Genomic DNA, 18,733 nt, shown 5'->3' on the forward strand with positions numbered 1-18,733 from the left:
CCTTAACATTGCTATTCTTTACAGTGTCTTAGGCTACTATTTAAAAAAATTTCTGGTTTTAACATTTAAATTATTGCACGTCACAATGTGCACAAAAGTTTGTCAAACCAATAATAACATGATTTGACTTCCTTTTACCCATGAGCTCCGTTTACAGGCCTAAGCAAAAAAAAATTTTTAAATGAAGTACATGGATTTAGTTGAAACATCAGAGGAATACTCACATTACAAAGCACAAGATCCAGTGATTGGCCCGTAATGGCACAAAAATTTTCCACAAAATTCCGAGGTGCAGAAAATACTCGAAGAACTTTTTCATCTGCTCCAGATACAAACTGAAACCGACTAATCATTGCCAAACATTTCAGGTCATATCCATGTATCTGAGGCCTGGCAATTTCATGCCAAGTCACCTGGGTATTAAAATAGGATAAACAAAAAATGATCATACATTTCAAAAACCAAATTCTTTTCAACAAGCAAAATATCAGATGCAAAATCATTTATTATGCCATGGAAATATGACCACAGAGCATATTCATCTGTGTTGTGTTTAGTGATAATTCAATCCTTTTTGTTACTGAGTAGTATTCCCTTGTACAGCTATATATATAGAGACATGTATATATACACATATACATAAGCTTGTTGATCCATTCACGTACTGATAGACATTTAGATTATTTCCACTTTTTGTCTTTTTCTGAAAAAGCAGTTGTGAACATTTCTGTACAAGTCTTTGCACAGACGTGGGCTTCTATTTTTCTTGGGTAAATACTACCTGTAAGTAAAATGGCTGCATGATATCAAAGATGCATATTTAAATTTTTAAGAAACTGCCGAACTATTTCCCAAAGAGGTTATACATTTCACAATCCCACCAGCAGGGTACAAGAGTGCCAGTGGCCTGCCCCTTCATCAACACTTGGTACACTCTTTTACTTTAGTCATTTTGATAGGTGTGTAATGGTATCTCACTGTAGCTTTACTTTGCATTTCCCTAATGACTAGTGGGGTTGAGAATCTTTTCCTGTCCTTATTTCCTTGTATCTTCTTTGGAGAAGTATCTGTTCAAATCTTTTGCCCATTTTTTTACAGGATTGTTTGTTTTCCTATTACTCAGTTCTGAGATGTTCTTTATATACTCTGGATATCAATCCCTTACTAGAGATGTGCTTGGTAAATACTTTCTCCCAGTTTGTGACCTGTCTTCTCATTTTCCTGACGGTGTCTTTCAAAAAGCAGAAATTTTACATTTTGGTGAAGTCCAATTTATCCATTTTTTTTTAATGAATGACTAATAAACAACAGCTGAGCTGTACAGGTAATAAATCACAAAGGGCCAAAGAAACGCACTGCAAATCATGTGCTTTGTTTTTTAATGGACTCCAGTGTTGCTCCCAATGTCCTCAACTCCATAATTTGAATCTACCACTGCTACTGAAGTAGTGGCAGATTTCACTCATTTTCAAGGACTGACCCACAGTCAGTTCCAAGCATTTTTGTCAGAAATTAAAGCTGAGTACACAGGCTTTCTCTACCACATAGCACAGTTCAATGGCTTGCCAGTGGTAAAGTTCGGTTGTAATTTTTTGGGCTCAGGTCCAAGACTGAAAAGTTTATTGCCCTCAATCACTATTACCTAATACTACATGACTTTAGAAATTTGCTTTTACTGCAGACTTGACAGTGTTTCCTAATGAATTAAACCTAAAATTACAAGGGATAAGTGAAATTTTATGTAGAACGCAAGTAAATACACTTTGAAAACAACTAACACTTAAATTGTCTGAACTGTAAAGAGTATATGTATGTCTAAGTTTTTAAGAAAATACCGAACCGTTTTCCTAACTGCTGTATCATTTTGCACTCCTACCGGCAACATATGAAAGCCCGGCCGCTCAGTATCCTTAGCTCCGCTCCTTACTGTCAGTACTTCTCACTTCGGCCACTCTACAGTGTGCAGAGGCACCGTGTCATTGTTTTCACTTGCATTTTCATAGTGGTTAACAATGTTGCCCCACTTTTCACATGCTAAAGGATGTTTTTTAAAAAAAAGTACTTTAAAAAAATGTCAGTCAAGTAGGAAGACATTGTACCTGTAATTGGTCTTTTCTCTTCCACGGAGCAAAAAGTCGAGTTGTCTGGTCAGTACCAACAGTGATGATAAACTCTCCTTCTGGATCCCACATTAGGTCTTGGACACCATCAAAGTGTCCTGAAATAACAATCTCTGGAGTCCACTCTCTCTGCAATGAAAGTACTCATTACACATCAAAATAATCAGAGATGACTACTACTCAGAATTAAGTCTAATCATGATAATGCCTTCCGCCCTCAGGGCTAATGATGGAAAAGACTGATGCCCCCATCCCCCCAGCAAGGTAAAAAGCTAAAAAAAAAAAACACAAAAAAAAACAAGATGGGATCTTAAAATAATAGGATCCTAAAATAAAAGGATAGGTTTTCCAATCAAGCATATTAGAACTTAAACATTCAAATATGTGTTGCGTCCTTTAAAGCAGTAACCCTGGGAAATTCCCCTCTGTTCAGCATTTACTGAATGCCTCCTAGAAGCCAAACACTATTTAACTTTTCTCTGCCTCAAAGAACTATTCTGTAAAAGAGTTACCAAGCTTATACGGTTGTTATGAGAATTGAATGAATTTTTATTTGTAAAGCACCCAGAACAATGCCATACTAGGCATTATGTATTTTTCTGTTAAACTACATAATAAAGAGTATTATGTAAAATGAGTCAGTAGATTCTAAGTATGTGCCTGATTGGTTTTTTTTTTTTTAAAGATTCATTTATTTTAGGGAGACAGAGAGGGAAAGAGAGTGCACCAGCGGGAGGGGCAAAGGGAGAGGGAGAAAGAATCTCAAGCAGACTCTACTCAGCACAGAGCCCAACGCGGGGCTTGATCTCACACCCTGAGCCGAAACCAAGAGTCGGATGCTTCACCAATTGCGCCACCCAGGAGTCCTGATGGCTTTCTTTATCAAGTAAAAGGAGCTACAGGTATGGAGAACAGAGGATGAATCAAACCTAGCGTACCCACAACCTGAGGAAGCTTGTACCAGCAAGCATGCGAACAAAGAGACGATGAAATATAGAAAATGTCATGTGTCTCATCTACAAGCATCTTTTGAACAACCTAAGTAGTGGTAAAACAATCTTTAGAGTAAAAGTAAATTTGTATAAATAGCTAAAAGGTCACTCAAAGCCAAGTATGATGAATACAGTCAGTGATTAAACTAAGCTATATTATTTTCTAGTCAAAAAAATTAAAAGGTTGTGACTAAGAAGTGCTAATTTCTTCTGTGACATAAAAATTGATTCTGAAGTTAGCACTAATGGGAGTTCCCAAAAAGTTCTGAACAAAGAGCAGCACTTTTGGACTCTCAGTACAGTTTTCCACTGTAACAGTCCTAACATACAGTATTTGTTTTTAAAAGCAGCCCTAATTGTAACAAATGTGCCACTCTGGTGTGGGAGGCTGTGCATGTGTGGGGGCAGAGGGTAAATGGGACCTCTCTGTACTTTCTGCTCAATTTTTTTGTGACCCTAAAACTTCTTTAAAAAAATAAAATGTATAAAGTCACCTTAAATACCTGGTAAGCAGCTATTATAAATCTGAAGCCAAATTATAAGCACAAATAAAGTTCCTTGAATTCTATCTTCTGGTTTGAGTTTCTTTTTACTCATCTGATGCTTTTTTTCTATGAAGGCTCTCAAACACTAAAGCTAAAATATGGCTCAAAGGCACTCCGAGTTAAGAACAAAATTTATCCTAAAACATATCTTATCTAAAAGTTCCTTAGGGGCACCTGAGTGGCTCAGTCAGTTAAGCATCCCCCAACTCTTGATTTTGGTTCAGGTCATGATCTCAGGTCGTGGGACTGAGTCCCCACATCGGGTTTCATGCTCAGCAAGAAGTCTGCTGGGATTTTCTCCCTCTGCCCCTCCCCCACCCACATGCGCATACTCTCTCAAATTAAAAAATCTTAAAAAAAAAAAAAAAGTGCCTTAGCTGATGATTCCCTGGCTCATTTCATAGTAGAAATAATCCTTTTGTTTCTTGGTATGTTTGTACAGTTGACACACAATGTTACATTAGTTTCAGGTGTACAACACAGTGATTCAACGTATCTATACATTATGCTATGCTCCCACCAGTGTAGTTACCACCTGTCCCCATAAACACTATTACAATACCATTGACTATATTCCTTATGCTGTATCTTTTCTTCCCACGACTTATTCATTCCGTAACTGGAAGTCTGTACCTCCCACTCCCCTTCAGCTACTTGGCCCAACCCTACATCCTCTTTCCTCTCCGGAAACCATCAGTTTGTTCTCTGTATGTATAGGTCTGATTCCATACTAATAGAAACAATCTTGAAGGTCAACACCAAATGGAAAATATAAGGGAAAAAGTAAATCATTCCATGCATTGAGAAGTCAAATCCTTATATATAACATAACTATTACAAAGCCCACCAACTAAAGGTTATGCAAAGCCGTGAATTTTTACTTTATACATGAAGCCATGAGATGCACATTCAGAATCTATTGACTCACATTTCACTCAATGCTCTTATTTCTTTCATTTATTTACTTGATTTAAAATATATGAATATACTATCCCATATGTACCAGGCCCAGTTTTTCATACCGTACAAATATGAACTCACTGAAGCGTCACAGAAACCCTTTGAGTAGGCGCTATTTCTATCCACATTTCACAGAGGAGGAACCTGAGACAGAGGTTAGGCAATGTCCTCGAGGTCACAGAGCTAGAAAATGCTGGGGCCAGGGTCTGAACCAGGCGGCCTCACTCCAAGGCCTATGCTCTTAGCTGCTGTTCCTGCAATTTCATTTCCCCAAACCCAAAGAAACAGATCAAAAGCAAATTAGAAAGTAAGAGATGGAATAATGTTGAGAGGCAGCTACATGACTAGAGGAAGATAAGAGATAACTACAAAAGAAGATGTAGAAGAACCCAGTATTTAGAGGACCATTTAAAATTACACTTATGAACAGCCCTGAGAGCATTAATATATTCCCTCACAAAATAACAGGTAGTTCTACTGCCCTTTTGTCAGTCATTCATCAGTAATTACCTATGGAGTACCCAACTGTCCAAGGAAAGACCAAATTACGTTATCTCCTTTAAGAAGACAGGGAAAGTAAACATTTTAGGAAACACTCCCATCAAAAAAATTTATAGAACTTAAAGGCAGAGCTTAAAATTTATACAGCTTAAAGTTCACTTATGTAGAAAGTTTACCTATGTGCAAATTTCAAAACCTCAACAATGCTGGACAAATGAATACTTTTAATCTAAGAAAAGCGTAAGTTTCTTACTCAGTATAACTACAGTATAATGTCTATAGTAAGAAGTGATGTCATTTGAACTTAAACACCTCTACTATGTTTCTGCAGAGTATTATAAGTATGTAACATAGTTTACCTAGGTGTCATTTCACTCTGATTACAAATGCTTTATTTATTTATTTTTCTAAAGATTTTATTTATTTATTTGACAGAGAGATAGAGAGAGAGTACAAGTAGGCAGAGAGGCAGGCAGAGAGGCAGGCAGAGGGAGAGGGAGAAGCAGGCTCTCTGACGAGCAGAAAGCCCAATGTGGGGCCCGATGGGATCATGACCCGAGCCGAAGGCAGACGCTTAACCGACTGAGCCACCCAGGCGCCCCTACAAATGCTTTATTTAAAAACGCTTCTCTTACCGGGTTCGCCGCCTTCTGTTTCCAAAGATGCAATGCTCCATGGAAAGCATGAGCGATGATCATGGAACCATCTTCATTGAACTGGCAATCATAAAATCCCAGAGTATTTCCACCTACTTCACCTACTCGAACCTATGCAATAAAAGAAAATAATTTATAATCAATATTCCATGCTTTTCACAGTAGAAATCAGAGAGTCCATAGATTGTTACATTCCCTCTTATTAGCATACATAAAGAGTTAACAGCTGCAGCTCCAGGAATATAAACCTGGGGGTTAAATATTGTTTATCAAACCCAATTTTCTGTTCCTTAAATATTCACATTTTTACCTGTTCTAGCCAAACTCCTGACTCTTCATCTGGAGCCCAGAGAATCATGGTTTTATCCATTGAGGCAGACAACAATTGCATCGGCTGCTGAAGAACACCATCTAAAGAATAAAAGCTAATGCCTTAAAGTGACCAACAAGCATTATGTTTTTAGATTGTACTAGAAAAACATGACATGGGTACCGCAAGAACATTCACTTGCAGCATTACAATAGCAAAATTTTTGGAAATACCACAGAGGTCTACCATTAGAAGACTAGATGAATGAGTTGTGGTATATTTAGACAATGGAATATTATTCTTCAATAAAAATAAATTAGAGCTACATGAATCAACATGGATACATCTCCAAAACATGTTAACTAAAAAGGCAAGTTGTAAGAGAATACATATTGATATCAAGTTTTAACAGCTGTAAAGCAATACTGTTTGTGGCTACATAAAGATGTAGCAGAAGTATAAAAAACACTCATGGGAATGACATGCAGTAAATTCAGTCCTGTAGTTGCCCTAAGGGAAGAATGGAGGGGAAAGAGTTCAGGAAAGAATACATAGAGGTCCCTCAATGCCAGTAATATCTTTTTTCTTTTTTAACTGCAACAAATATGGCATAATATCAATAATAGATGAATACTGATTACCTGAGTATTCATTATTGATATTTTCTATTCTTGCCCTGCGGAAGGGGCTAGAGGAAGAATGTGAGGTTTGTGCCTTGTTCAGCTCTATATTGCAGCACCAGCTTCAGCATGCAACCATCACTCCATAAATGAAGATTGAAGGCAAAAGAAAGAGGAAGAAAGTCTTGTTTTTTCATAAATGTTGTATCCCAGTATTACACCAACTTTCCATTTGCAGGGGGTAAAGGTTCCAGTGAAATTGAAGTTGGCTTAAAAGTCAATTTCTCTTAAATCCCATAATGATTAGATGAAACATTTTAAAGAGAGTTAAAAGGGGTGTGGTGGTTTCAGCATCACAGCATCAGTCACACTTTTCCCACTCAGGAGTGTAAGTTTCAATGGAATTGAGTGTCCAGCAGAACATGTCCAGCAGAATATGTCCAGCAGCTGCAGTATTATACTTTGCCAACTTAAAAATGTCTTATATTTGAAATTTTTATTTATATTTTTTAACTTTTTTTTAAGATTTTAAGTAATCTCTACACTCAACATGGGGCCCAAATTTACAACCCTGAGATCAAGAGTTGCATGCTCTACTGACTGAGCCAGCCAGATGTCCCTATTTGAGATTTTTAATCAAAAAAACCCTCCACTTCATTTGGTCAGCTATAATTATCACGTATAATTCTATACGTGAGATTTAAGTGAAATGAGGGATATGTGTATGTTTTTTTTCCTACCTTTGTAGAATGAAGGCTGCCAATGAACTGCATTTACCCAGTTTTCATGACCAGCCAGCACAGTCTCCAGAGTAACTGCAAATGCTATTTTAATACCTATAACAAAAACAATGACATTTTCTTTTCTCAAAGCTCTTCTAAAAAGAATTTTCATAACCAAGTTGTACAATTACATACCCCCTTTCAAAAATCAGAACATGATTTAGATTTAACAAAAAAGAGCATTCAACAAAAAAATAAATTCCATTAATTTTATCCATTGTTCAAAATTATGGAGAAAAAAGTCCTAAAGATATATAAATTTTTCTCTCAATTTTTCTCTATCTAATCATAAACACATACTAAGGAATATGTTCGATTTTAAAAGTTTTCTGGAACAGCTACTGTTATATTCCAATTAAAAAGCAAAGCCAGACATGTCAGGCTCCTTGAAGCCTCCTATCCGCACTCATTATCAACATGCAATAGCCTAAATACCATTTTTTAAAAAAACAAGATAAATGTGGAAATAGGGGCGCCTGGGTGGCTCAGTCGTTAAGCATCTGCCTTTGGCTCAGGTCATGATCCCAAAGTCCTGGGATCGAGCCCCGCATCAGACTCCCTGCTCCACGGGAGGCCTGCTTCTCCCTCTCCCACTCCCCCTGCTTGTGTTCCCTCTCTCGCTGTGTCTCTCTCTGTCAAATAAATAAAATCTTTAAAAAAAAAAATGTAGAAATAGAGGAGATTAAATCAGTATCATAACCTTTCAAATAAAATAATAAAAATGTCACAAAAATTTCGTATTTGGGAATAACTAGCTACTCATAACATGCTGGTTAAAGATTTCCTGGTTCTCCCTATAAAACTATGTTACCAAAATCTCAACTCTAGTCGGCTTTAAAACCAATTAAAGTAATAAGAAAGAAGAGTATTCCTAGGTGAACAATGCTCACTGAGGGCTAACTTTATAATTTAGATGAACACTCAAAAGTATTTCCTTCAAATACAATATTCCAGCAGGATCTACCATGCAGAGGTACTGTTCTGATTCCAGACAGTAAGAAAATCAGAATTACATATACCACTCAAGTGTAGTGCTTTGGTTTGTCTCTTATTCAGTAAAGGTATGGATAATTCTCTTTATTCCTTTAGATCTTCCTATGCTAAAACTGCAAATTTGGCATCATTTTATAAATTAATTTACTGAGAAAACATTAGACATTTTCAGCAATTTTTAAAAATCTTACTAATATGGTTAGAAAAAAATAAGTTTCATATATGAAAAATAACTTATCCTCAAATATAACCTTTATAAAAAAAATGCATAGTATCAGTTTCAGGTAGGCAACAGATACTTCTGAAAAACTAACCTTCACATAGGTGTATAGTGAAACAGATAAATGAATGAACTAGGAAGCTGCTACATCAAATATTTTCATTATTACTCACTTTCTTTTTCTATTGTAAAAGTATTTTCCTTCAGTTTTATATTATCATCGTCTTGAGTTTCTAAAGATGTTGATTTTATATATAGCCTCCATATTCGTATCAGGCAATCTTGTGAACAGCTTGCTAGGAAAAGATCTCTACCTAATAAAACAAAAAATGTTATTATTTTTTAAACATTATATTCTTAAATTTAGGTATAGGACTTTCTCCTCTACAATATGCTGATCTCTAGATTTCCTGGAAAAATGAGACTTTGTTTCCCTACCCTTCATTCATTTGACCTATATTCTTTCTTAGTAACATTGGCAAATATACATACAATGCTAATAAATGGTTACAATGTGCAGCATTCTTATACACAGTCCACAAAATTCTACAAAGAATTCAAGAATGTCTTCATGTGTAATAGCTAGTGTCCTCTTTAAAACATCAACTAGTTTCATCCTCTACCACCCCAATTAATAGTTAACAAAGGGGTAAGAATTCTCTTTTCTAATAGAAACAATAGAAAAATGTTACATACAAAGAAAACATTAAATGAACACATAAGAGGCTGCTTTCCTGGAAGTTCCACACACTTGCCCCATCATATGTACTTCAGCAAGATTTCATACTGACCAAAGGTTGCCCATTCCACGCCTCTTATCCAATCCTCGTGTCCACAGAGCAAAAGCACTTTCTGAAACTAGTAAGATAACAAAAATCACCGGGCTTGATGTAAGAATTTAATATTTTCATGTATATCAGCGATTTCATTTGGGGTTACAGGCAGTCCTAATACACTGTTTTTTGTTTGGTTTTAAATTGGGAACACTCTGGTCAGACATAAGATAGAGCTCTCATTTGGGAATAAAAATCTTATAATCATCTAACTCATGTGAGTAGGTAATATAGTATCTATAGACAAATACTCTAAATGTTTACAGGATAAAAATGACATGTGCTGTTCTATAGAGAAAAGTTGGGTGGTTGGACATTCACAACCATTTTAAACTTTCTTATAGAATGCAAAGAAACAAGCATCTCTATTATTAAATAAATAAACCTAAAGTTAAACTACATCTTTTCTGGAACGTCCCTCCTGTAATTTAACCACTCAACGTGTAGGTAAAGCTCAGAAGGACAAATAAACACTACCAGGGGAATTTCACCATAGATATACTTTATTTAAAATCTACAAAAAAAAAAAAAAAAAAAATCCACTACCACAACATTCCTCCTGTCCTTCCCCCATCCAACGACCTGTTTCCCACCTAACAACTCTGGACCAGGTGGCCAAGACAGCACTTACTTGGTGTTCAAACAAAGTGGAAAACTGTCTAAGAGAGGATGTCAAAAAAGATTCTCCTATTGGACTATTTTGGTTTAGATCAGAATATTGCTTAAAATTCTACCATCTGGAAATAGTATTATGATATGTAATTAAGCAGAACATAATTCTAGTATCTTAATGAAATCATTAATTACCTGGTCATCTCTTTGAACGAATAAGTGAATTTTGCAATCATCATCGCCACATGCTAATATTGGTACTGGAAGGATAAAAGAGGCCTTACTGTAAATATTCTATCACATGTTATGATTATCACCAATGCTGGATTCTAAGCACTGGGTAAAGAACCCAGGCTTCTACTTTCCACACCCTGAACAAATACATTCAAAGTGCTCAATAAATGTCTATAGGAATAAAATGAACACTCTAAAATGTTCTATTAAATGGTTACTTAGCAAAGAATGACTGAGAGTCCTTCCCTCCATCCTGTGTCATTTATGATAGAAGTAGTGGTGAAAAGAACAACATAAAAAACATTTCACCAAGTCAACCAGAAGATTAATCCAAAAAGTTGTTAACCCAACTGAGTAAGAAAATATAAGAGCTATGAGCCCAGCATCATGGCTACTGCACAAAGATTTAAGGGTATGTTTGTCACTTCAAGCATCTTACATTTTGTTTGAGAATTCAACAGTAAAACCAAATTCATGAAGCCAGTAGAGAACAAAGTAAAAGGGCATGTAATTATTGCATAATTGAAAGTTGCTAAGACAGTAGATCTTAAAAGTTCCCATCACAAGGAAAAAAAATTCTGTTAACTACATATGCTCAGGGACATTAATCAGACTTACTGTGGTGATCATTTCTCAATATATACAAATATCAAATCATGATGTTGTACACTTAAAACTAATATGTCACTTATACATCAATTTGTAAAAAAAAAAAAAAGGTCATTAAATACATAGTTAAAACGCTATGAAAGATGAGGCTATAAAAAATTCACATTACCAAAGGACAGCAGATAAAATAAGGACTCTTTTTCTAAGTAAATGTAAACATAAGTGTGTTTTTCAAAGATTTCCTCACCTTAAATCAAGTAAAAAATAAAACTCCAGTCACTTGGCCTCAATGTGGATGGGAAGAAACTAAATTCTCTGTTATAAAGCCAGGATGTGGGGCGCCTGGGTGGCTCAGTCGTTAAGCATCTGCCTTCGGCTCAGGTCATGATCCCGGGGTCCTGGGATCAAGTCCCGCATCGGGCTCCCTGCTCAGCAGGAAGCCTGCTTCTCCCTCTCCCATTCCCCCTGCTTGTGTTCCCTATCTCGCTATCTCTCTCTCTGTCAAATAAATAAAATCTTTAAAAAAATTTTTTTAAATTTAAAAAAAATAAATAAATAAAGCCAGGATGTACGAGTTCCTCCTACTGGGGAGCCCTCACACAAAGTGGGAACATTACATGAAACGGTGGAGTCGCAGTTCCTGCTGTGGAGGGCATCGGAGGCTAGGGGCTTGCAGGCCTGCCTCTCTCCTCCAGGAATGTCCTCCAGGCAACTGAGGTGGCAGAGATGGACCAACTCCCACTGGCCATCAACTTTGTGGAAGATAATTAAAGGTATAGACAGGTGGGTTTCATAGCAAAGGGGAAAACTTTCTGTTGGGAAATTTTAAGTGGTCTTGGGCAAATGGTTATTATGCAGGATGTGAACAGGCTCTCATCCTCACAGAAATGTTCATAGGGGACATCTTCAGTATTTTTTCAACTTATCCTAGACCTTCACCTTCAAAGGGTTAATTTTCCCAAATTAGATCTACAGATGTTGATAATATATTTGATAAATAGCAGTATCAATCCCAAGTACATATTAAGTCACTTAAATTTTCAACAGCTATCAAAATTCTTAACACTTTCCCTTAATTTTTTTTTTTTAAAGATTTTATTTATTTTTATTTGACACAGAGAGAGAGAGAGTGAGAGAGAGAGCACAAGCAGGGGGAGAGGCAGGCAGAGGCAGAGGGAGAAGCAGGCTGCCTGCTGAGCAAGGAGCCCGATGCGGGGCTCGATCCCAGGACCCTGGGATCATGACCTGAGCCGAAGGCAGCCGCTTAACTGACTGAGCCACCCAGGCACCCCAACACTTTCCCTTAATTTTATGTTCTATACAAAAATCATTTGAATACTGAAAACAAAAAGTACACTTCTGGTGAGCATAGCATAAGGTACAGAGTAGTAGAATCACTATGTTGTACACCCTAAACTATTGTCTAATGTAACATTTTGTCAACCATACTTCAATTTTTTAAAAAGCGTATTATCCATGTTTCAACTTGTTTCATGAAAACATTTAGATACGAAATTAAGACCTAATGTTTCTTTTAGGTTCTGGTTATATGGAGATATAAAAATATATTGCTGTTTTAATGTATACTTAGCAAGATACTCACCATCAGTATTAGGCAAATAAGATAAGCAGAGAGCCAGAGTGAATCCATTTTCAAAGTTCAAGGTCTGAAGGCACGTTACTAAGAAGTAATAAAAAACACCATGAACAACTAACTCTGAGCTTATCCACCCAGAAAGGCTGGGCAGCATCATCACAGCCCTGGGTGCAGGAGGGGATGAAAGAGGTGAATCCTGAGCCCCCAATGACCATGTGAATTTAAATTATCAACCTTTAACATTACAGAGAACAAAATGACTTAAAACACTGAAAAAAAAAATGGTTATGTATGTTCTCCTGTCACTCATTTGACAATTACTATTTCATATGGATTATAATGTCTCTAAACCTACCTTCTGAACCCTTTTTAGACCAGATTCGAACGGTAGAATCAGAAGCTGCAGAAACTATCAGTGTATGTAATTCAACATCCGATGCCCTCCTCTGGTAAAGAGCATGTACTGCATAAACAGGTCCTTCATGGCCTGGGAGATGGACTGCTTTTAAAAGCTACATCAGAAAGAGTTGACAAAAACATGGTGATAAAAAAGGAATTAACCGTTCATCTTTATCTAACTAAAATCACAGAATTAAAGGTACAGTTAAAATGCCTGACCCAGAATACATCCTTTCAAGTTGAAGAGAATGTAAACTTCAGAGAAGTTCGTCTGAACACAGTAAGGACACATGAACGTGAACAGCCTTTGACACAGCAATTTCCCATTTAAGAATCTACTCTGAGATGCTAACCGCACTAGTGTAACAATAAAAGGCAAATGCAGGGGCGCCTGGGTGGCTCAGTCGTTAAGCGTCTGCCTTCGGCTCAGGTCATGATCCCAGGGTCCTGGGATCGAGCCCCGCATCGGGCTCTCTGCTCGGCGGGAAGCCTGCTTCTCCCTCTCCCACTCCCCCTGCTTGTGTTCCCTCTCTTGCTGTCTCTCTCTCTGTCAAATAAATAAATAACACCTTTTTAAAAAAATAAAAAATAAAAATAAAAGGCAAATGCAGAAAGACATTCATCACACACTCTTTATAACAGTGAAAAATTGCAATTAACCTAAAATTCCTAATATGAAACTGATTAAATTATTGTAGACATACACTGTACCCAATAAAAAGATAACATAGAAAGACAACCACAACACTGACATTTTTGAAGACTACAGCCAGCTTTGTGGAATGTTCCTTCTTTTGGATTAGTGTGATATTTCCTCATGATTAGATTCTGGATATACATTTTAACATCATTACTATCTGCATGCATCATGTCAGGAAGCACATGATATCACTCAGTCCCAATTTTAGTGATGTTAACCTTGGTATCCTAGTAGAGGTAGTGTCTGCCAAGTTTTTTCACTGTGAAGTTAATTTTTTTTGGTGATACTATGTGCGATTATACATTGGAATTGGGTAAATATTCTATTCTCTATCAAACTTTTACCAAGTACTTTTAGCATACACGCATGATACTTGCCTGAATCAGGTACAGTTAGAGAACGAAAAAAATGGCAAACAGAACTAGGAAATCCCACTTGTTTACCAAGTCTACCTGCCTGCCATGCAAAATTATTCACTATGGTATCATTTCTGCTATTTTAGGTATACTTTTTGGAGTTCGAAATGTGTGAGATTCCACCATGTCCTTTGAGAAGTGTCTTCTATGATTTGCTGTCTACTGAAATAGAGGGGCCCCTTAAATGCCTGCTCAGTTGTTTTCACAATTAAGCAAAACTCTGCCACTCAAGGTGATTAATAGTTATGTATTAGGATCTGTACACTAACTTCCTGTAATCATTGACCTTTGGCTTCTTTGAAAAATCATTTTTAAAAACTCAAATACAGTATAACCATTCATCTTTATCTAACTAAAATCACAGAATTAAAGGTACAGTTATGTATAATCAGACACACAAAATAGAGAGCTAGAACAACGTTCATTAGGATGTTAACTCTGTTTTATACTTAATTTTCCTTCTGTACACTTTTCTGTATTTAAACTTTTTTCACATGAGTCTCTATCATTACTCCCTAAAAGATTAAATCTATTTAAAGTACTCACTTTACATTTTTAAGCAGGGTGATATATCAACCATCAGAGAATTTTAAAAACTCAAACAAAAGAAACCTCTCAAGTTCACCAGCTTGTTAAAAAACAATGCTCAAGGGGCGCCTGGGTGGCTCAGTTGGTTAACCGGCTGCCTTCAGCTCAGGTCATGATCCCAGGGTCCTGGGATCGAGCCCTGCATCGGGCTCCCTGCTCGGCGGAGAGCCTGCTTCTCCCTCTCCCTCTGTCTGCCGCTCTGCCTACTTATGCTCTCTATCTCTGTTAAATAAATAAATAAAAAAATCTTAAAAAAAAAAATGCTCGATCGTCAGAGGCTCAAACCTCTCATTATACCAGCTTAGAATTATTTCCTTTTATCAGAAGTGTGTGTTGAGCTCCTGTGTACATGGGAATGCATATGGAAAGGAACCCGTAAGCCTCTAAGGTTTCCATGTGTGGACCCTTCCCCTAAATCCTCTTATTCCCTTCATCCCCTTTTACGCCTTTTACCCTCCTGCTGTCCTCCTCTCTGTCTGGCTTCACATTTTCTTCTGGCCTCTAAGTTTGCTGTCTGCCTTCAGATACTTGCTCAGTCTTCCCTACTGACAGAAGCATGAGGCAACACTGAGGAAAGAGTTTTGCAAGTATCACCTCAAAATCTCAAAAATGAGTGCTCAAATCATTCTCTGGATTCCTCTGCCAAGATCGGTCCAAACACGACTTAAGTTTGTTACACTCCTCTTTGCTCTTATTCAAGTCTAGGTACTTCCAAAATCCCCACCTCCACATCCGCCCTCTTTCTGAGGACAAGTCTGGACGTCTGGCCAGCAATTCAAATGACATGTCTATAAGTAAATTCCACATATTCCTTCCTACTTCCCTATTTTTCTTTGTAGAAGCACCTTTCTCTCAGAGCCTGAAAACAGAATCCCACTATTTTTAATTACTCACTCCCCTAACACCAGCTCCCATTCCTTTGATAACTAGTCAATGTCAAAATCATCTTCCCTTCAAAAACACACCCCACACTGCTTTCTTCATATTTTTTCCTACTCTAATTTGGCACACTGCTGTCAGATTAATCTTCTTTTGACACTCATATTCTTCTGCTTAGAAATTACCAATGACTTCCAAATGCCTGCTAATAAAGAACAAACTCTTAAAGCTGATATTCACATTGCCACACAATCTTCTCCTATTGTATGTACTTAGTATTACTGCCTACAATGAATTACCTAGGAACATTTCCAAAACTATGGTGTTCAGAGTTATAAGGAATGCTAAGCGATTTAAAAGGGAAAAAAAAAAAAATTCAAACTTGAAAGAAATTTGGAAAATGCTAGTTAAATGAAGATACTCAACGTTCGTCCATGTCAGAACTCTGCAGGGATTTCACTACACTCATGGTGCACTGGGACTCTCTAAAGAAGGTATAGGATATATACCTTAGATATATACACCAAAGTTATTTCCCAACCTTGATTGCCCATAGATTCCTTTTTTCACATAACTTCTTGAAAGATGAGGAATTCTCTGAACAAACTTTAGAAAACCCTGCCCTAAAGACATCTTAGGCTTCGGTTAAGACTGGATACTGCTGAGCAGGTGGTCTCCTTTACCACCTGACCTTTTTTATTCATGCCATTTTTTCTACCAGGAATTCTCACCCCTTAAATTCCTCCCAAGGAAACCATCCCACACTTTAAGACCCAACTCAAAGGCCACCTCTTAAAACTCTACTGAACTCACAGCACCATGGTTGTCGTACAGCAAGTTAGAGCACGCATCTACGGAGCTACCCTTGTACTTTAGCTATTCAACTACATTTTGCCATCAAAACCATGTACATGAATCATAAACAAGATTCTGCCTCCTCTTCATCTTCTGCATGACAGATGTTCAAATGTCTAACACGCTTTTAATCTTCGCTTACAACTAGAAACAACCTAGTGTCCATCAGTAGAGATCCATCCATAGTCAGCAGTGCATATTATAACATTATTTAGAATTATGTAAATCTATACCCACGTGGTAACAGCTGTCCTATGAACACGGGCATTGTTAATTTTTGCTATCACTGAAAAGAGAACAAATGGCCCCTGTAAGTGCAATTTGAAAACTATTCCAAAGAGATGGGAAATTCACAGAAATGAATGACAGCATATGAATATGAGAACAAATATTAGAGGAAAGGGTACAGGGCATGTGAAGTACAGAACATACAGGATCTGGATTACTGATAAGAATGAAGCAACTTCATAAAAGAACACAGCTGATATGAAGAAAAGAGCTGAAAATAAAAGCAGATATAAGTTATTTCTTATAACTATAAACATGTCTACCCACCTGATTATTCTCTATTTCCCAGTGAATCACTTGATTATCAGATCCTCCAGAAACTAATTCGGTAGAAGAAGCTGGAAAAAATTTTATTTCCATAAATATTTTTATTTTTTCCCAGCTATTTTGAGAACTTTCAAAGCTATAGAAAAGATATAAGAAAACTCATATACCCCTTACCTAGACTCACCAACTGTTAACATTTTGCCACATTTGCTTAACATCTCACTTTCTCTATATATGTATATGCATAGACCTCTTTGTTTATGGCAAACCATTTAAAAATAAGTTGCAGATATCAGGACCTCTGACTGTTAAAACACTTTTTCATATATCTTCTAAGAATTGGAACATTCCCCAACATTACCACAATACGATTATTGTATTCAACAATTTTAATTGTTGACACAGCATCATTAATGTAACATACAGTCCATATTAAAATTGCCCCAAATTGTCCCAGTAATGTCTTTTATGCCTTTTTAAAATTCTGAATCTAAGGACCACACATCGCATATTTAGTTGTCATATCTTTTTAGTCTCCTTTAACCTAGAATAGTTTCCCAGTCCCCCTTTTTTGTGACAACGAGAGTCCCAGACAATTGTTTTGCAGAATGTTCCTAATCTGGATATATCTGGTTGTTTCCTCATGTAAGATTCAGGCTAAACACTTTTGGCAGGAATAACATATATGAGATATTATAGTCAGCTGCTGTTACCAAGTATACAATATATTTTTAAAATAAGACAAATAGGGGCGCCTGGGTGGCTCAGTTGGTTAAGCGACTGCCTTCGGCTCAGGTCATGATCCTGGAGTCCCGGGATCGAGTCCCGCATCAGGCTCCCTGCTCAGCAGGGAGTCTGCTTCTCCCTCTGACTCTCCTCCCTCTCATGCTCTCTGTCTCTCATTCTCTCTCTCTCAAATAAATAAATAAAATCTTTAAAAAAATAAATAAATAAATAAATAAAATAAAATAAGACAAATATTTCAAAGTAGTTTTTTTTAACCATTTACAACTTCTTGTTGATAACAAAAGGATTAACAACCAAAAGGGGGGTGGAAATAATCAAATATCATTTTGGTTTGGATTTTCCACTTGTTTGTTTCTTCTGGCCTATGTGCTAGATACTTAGGGGAAGCGGTGGGGAATTGTCTAAAGGACATTGGACTTGTAGTCAGAAGTCCCAGGTTCATGTCCTAACCCTAGTGCCAGCCAGCTGCGATACTGGGCTTTAATTTCTTCATACATCACAGAAATTAAGCCATTTAACTACATAACTTTGGAAATTACTATAAGGAACATAAAAGTAATGTGTTAAATTTTAAAAATATGAAATAGGGGCGCCTGGGTGGCTCAGTTGGTTAAGCGACTGCCTTCGGCTCAGGTCATGATCCTGGAGTCCCAGGATCGAGTCCCGCATCGGGCTCCCTGCTCGGCAGGGAGTCTGCTTCTCTCTCTGACCCTCCCCCCTCTCATGCTCTCTCTCTCTCATTCTCTCTCTCAAATAAATAAACAAAATCTTTAAAAAAAATAAATAAATAAAAATATGAAATAGTATTTTTTTTTAATCTTTTTAAGTAGGCTCCACACCCAACATGGGGCTTGAACTCATGACCCTGAGATCAAGTCACATACTCTACTGACTGAGCCAGCCTGGCATCCCTGAAAATATGAAATGGTATTATTAAAATGTTACGTTCACTGATACCTGGGTTAAGAAAAAACATCTTAATTATCTGGTGATAGAGCCCTAATCTTAGA

At 37.0% G+C, this 18,733-nt stretch overlaps 1 protein-coding gene across 1 annotated transcript in view; it reads right to left on the minus strand.

Moving 5' to 3' along the window:
• The window catches only part of ELP2 (elongator acetyltransferase complex subunit 2), a 49,683-nt gene that overhangs the window by 26,704 nt on the left and 4,246 nt on the right, over window positions 1-18,733 (minus strand). Inside the window, exons 3-13 of the mRNA XM_032421251.1 lie at window positions 16,977-17,047; window positions 12,940-13,096; window positions 12,591-12,668; window positions 10,340-10,404; window positions 9,491-9,557; window positions 8,873-9,013; window positions 7,445-7,540; window positions 6,085-6,185; window positions 5,754-5,885; window positions 2,100-2,249; window positions 225-413 (exon numbers count right to left, since the gene is read on the minus strand). Of these exons, the coding sequence (XP_032277142.1) occupies window positions 225-413; window positions 2,100-2,249; window positions 5,754-5,885; window positions 6,085-6,185; window positions 7,445-7,540; window positions 8,873-9,013; window positions 9,491-9,557; window positions 10,340-10,404; window positions 12,591-12,668; window positions 12,940-13,096; window positions 16,977-17,047 (1,247 nt within the window). The remainder of the gene's footprint in view (window positions 1-224; window positions 414-2,099; window positions 2,250-5,753; window positions 5,886-6,084; window positions 6,186-7,444; window positions 7,541-8,872; window positions 9,014-9,490; window positions 9,558-10,339; window positions 10,405-12,590; window positions 12,669-12,939; window positions 13,097-16,976; window positions 17,048-18,733) is intronic.

This window comes from Phoca vitulina, unplaced genomic scaffold (genome assembly GCF_004348235.1).
Source record: "Phoca vitulina isolate PV1807 unplaced genomic scaffold, GSC_HSeal_1.0 scaffold24, whole genome shotgun sequence".
NCBI classification, from domain to species: Eukaryota; Metazoa; Chordata; class Mammalia; order Carnivora; family Phocidae; genus Phoca; species Phoca vitulina.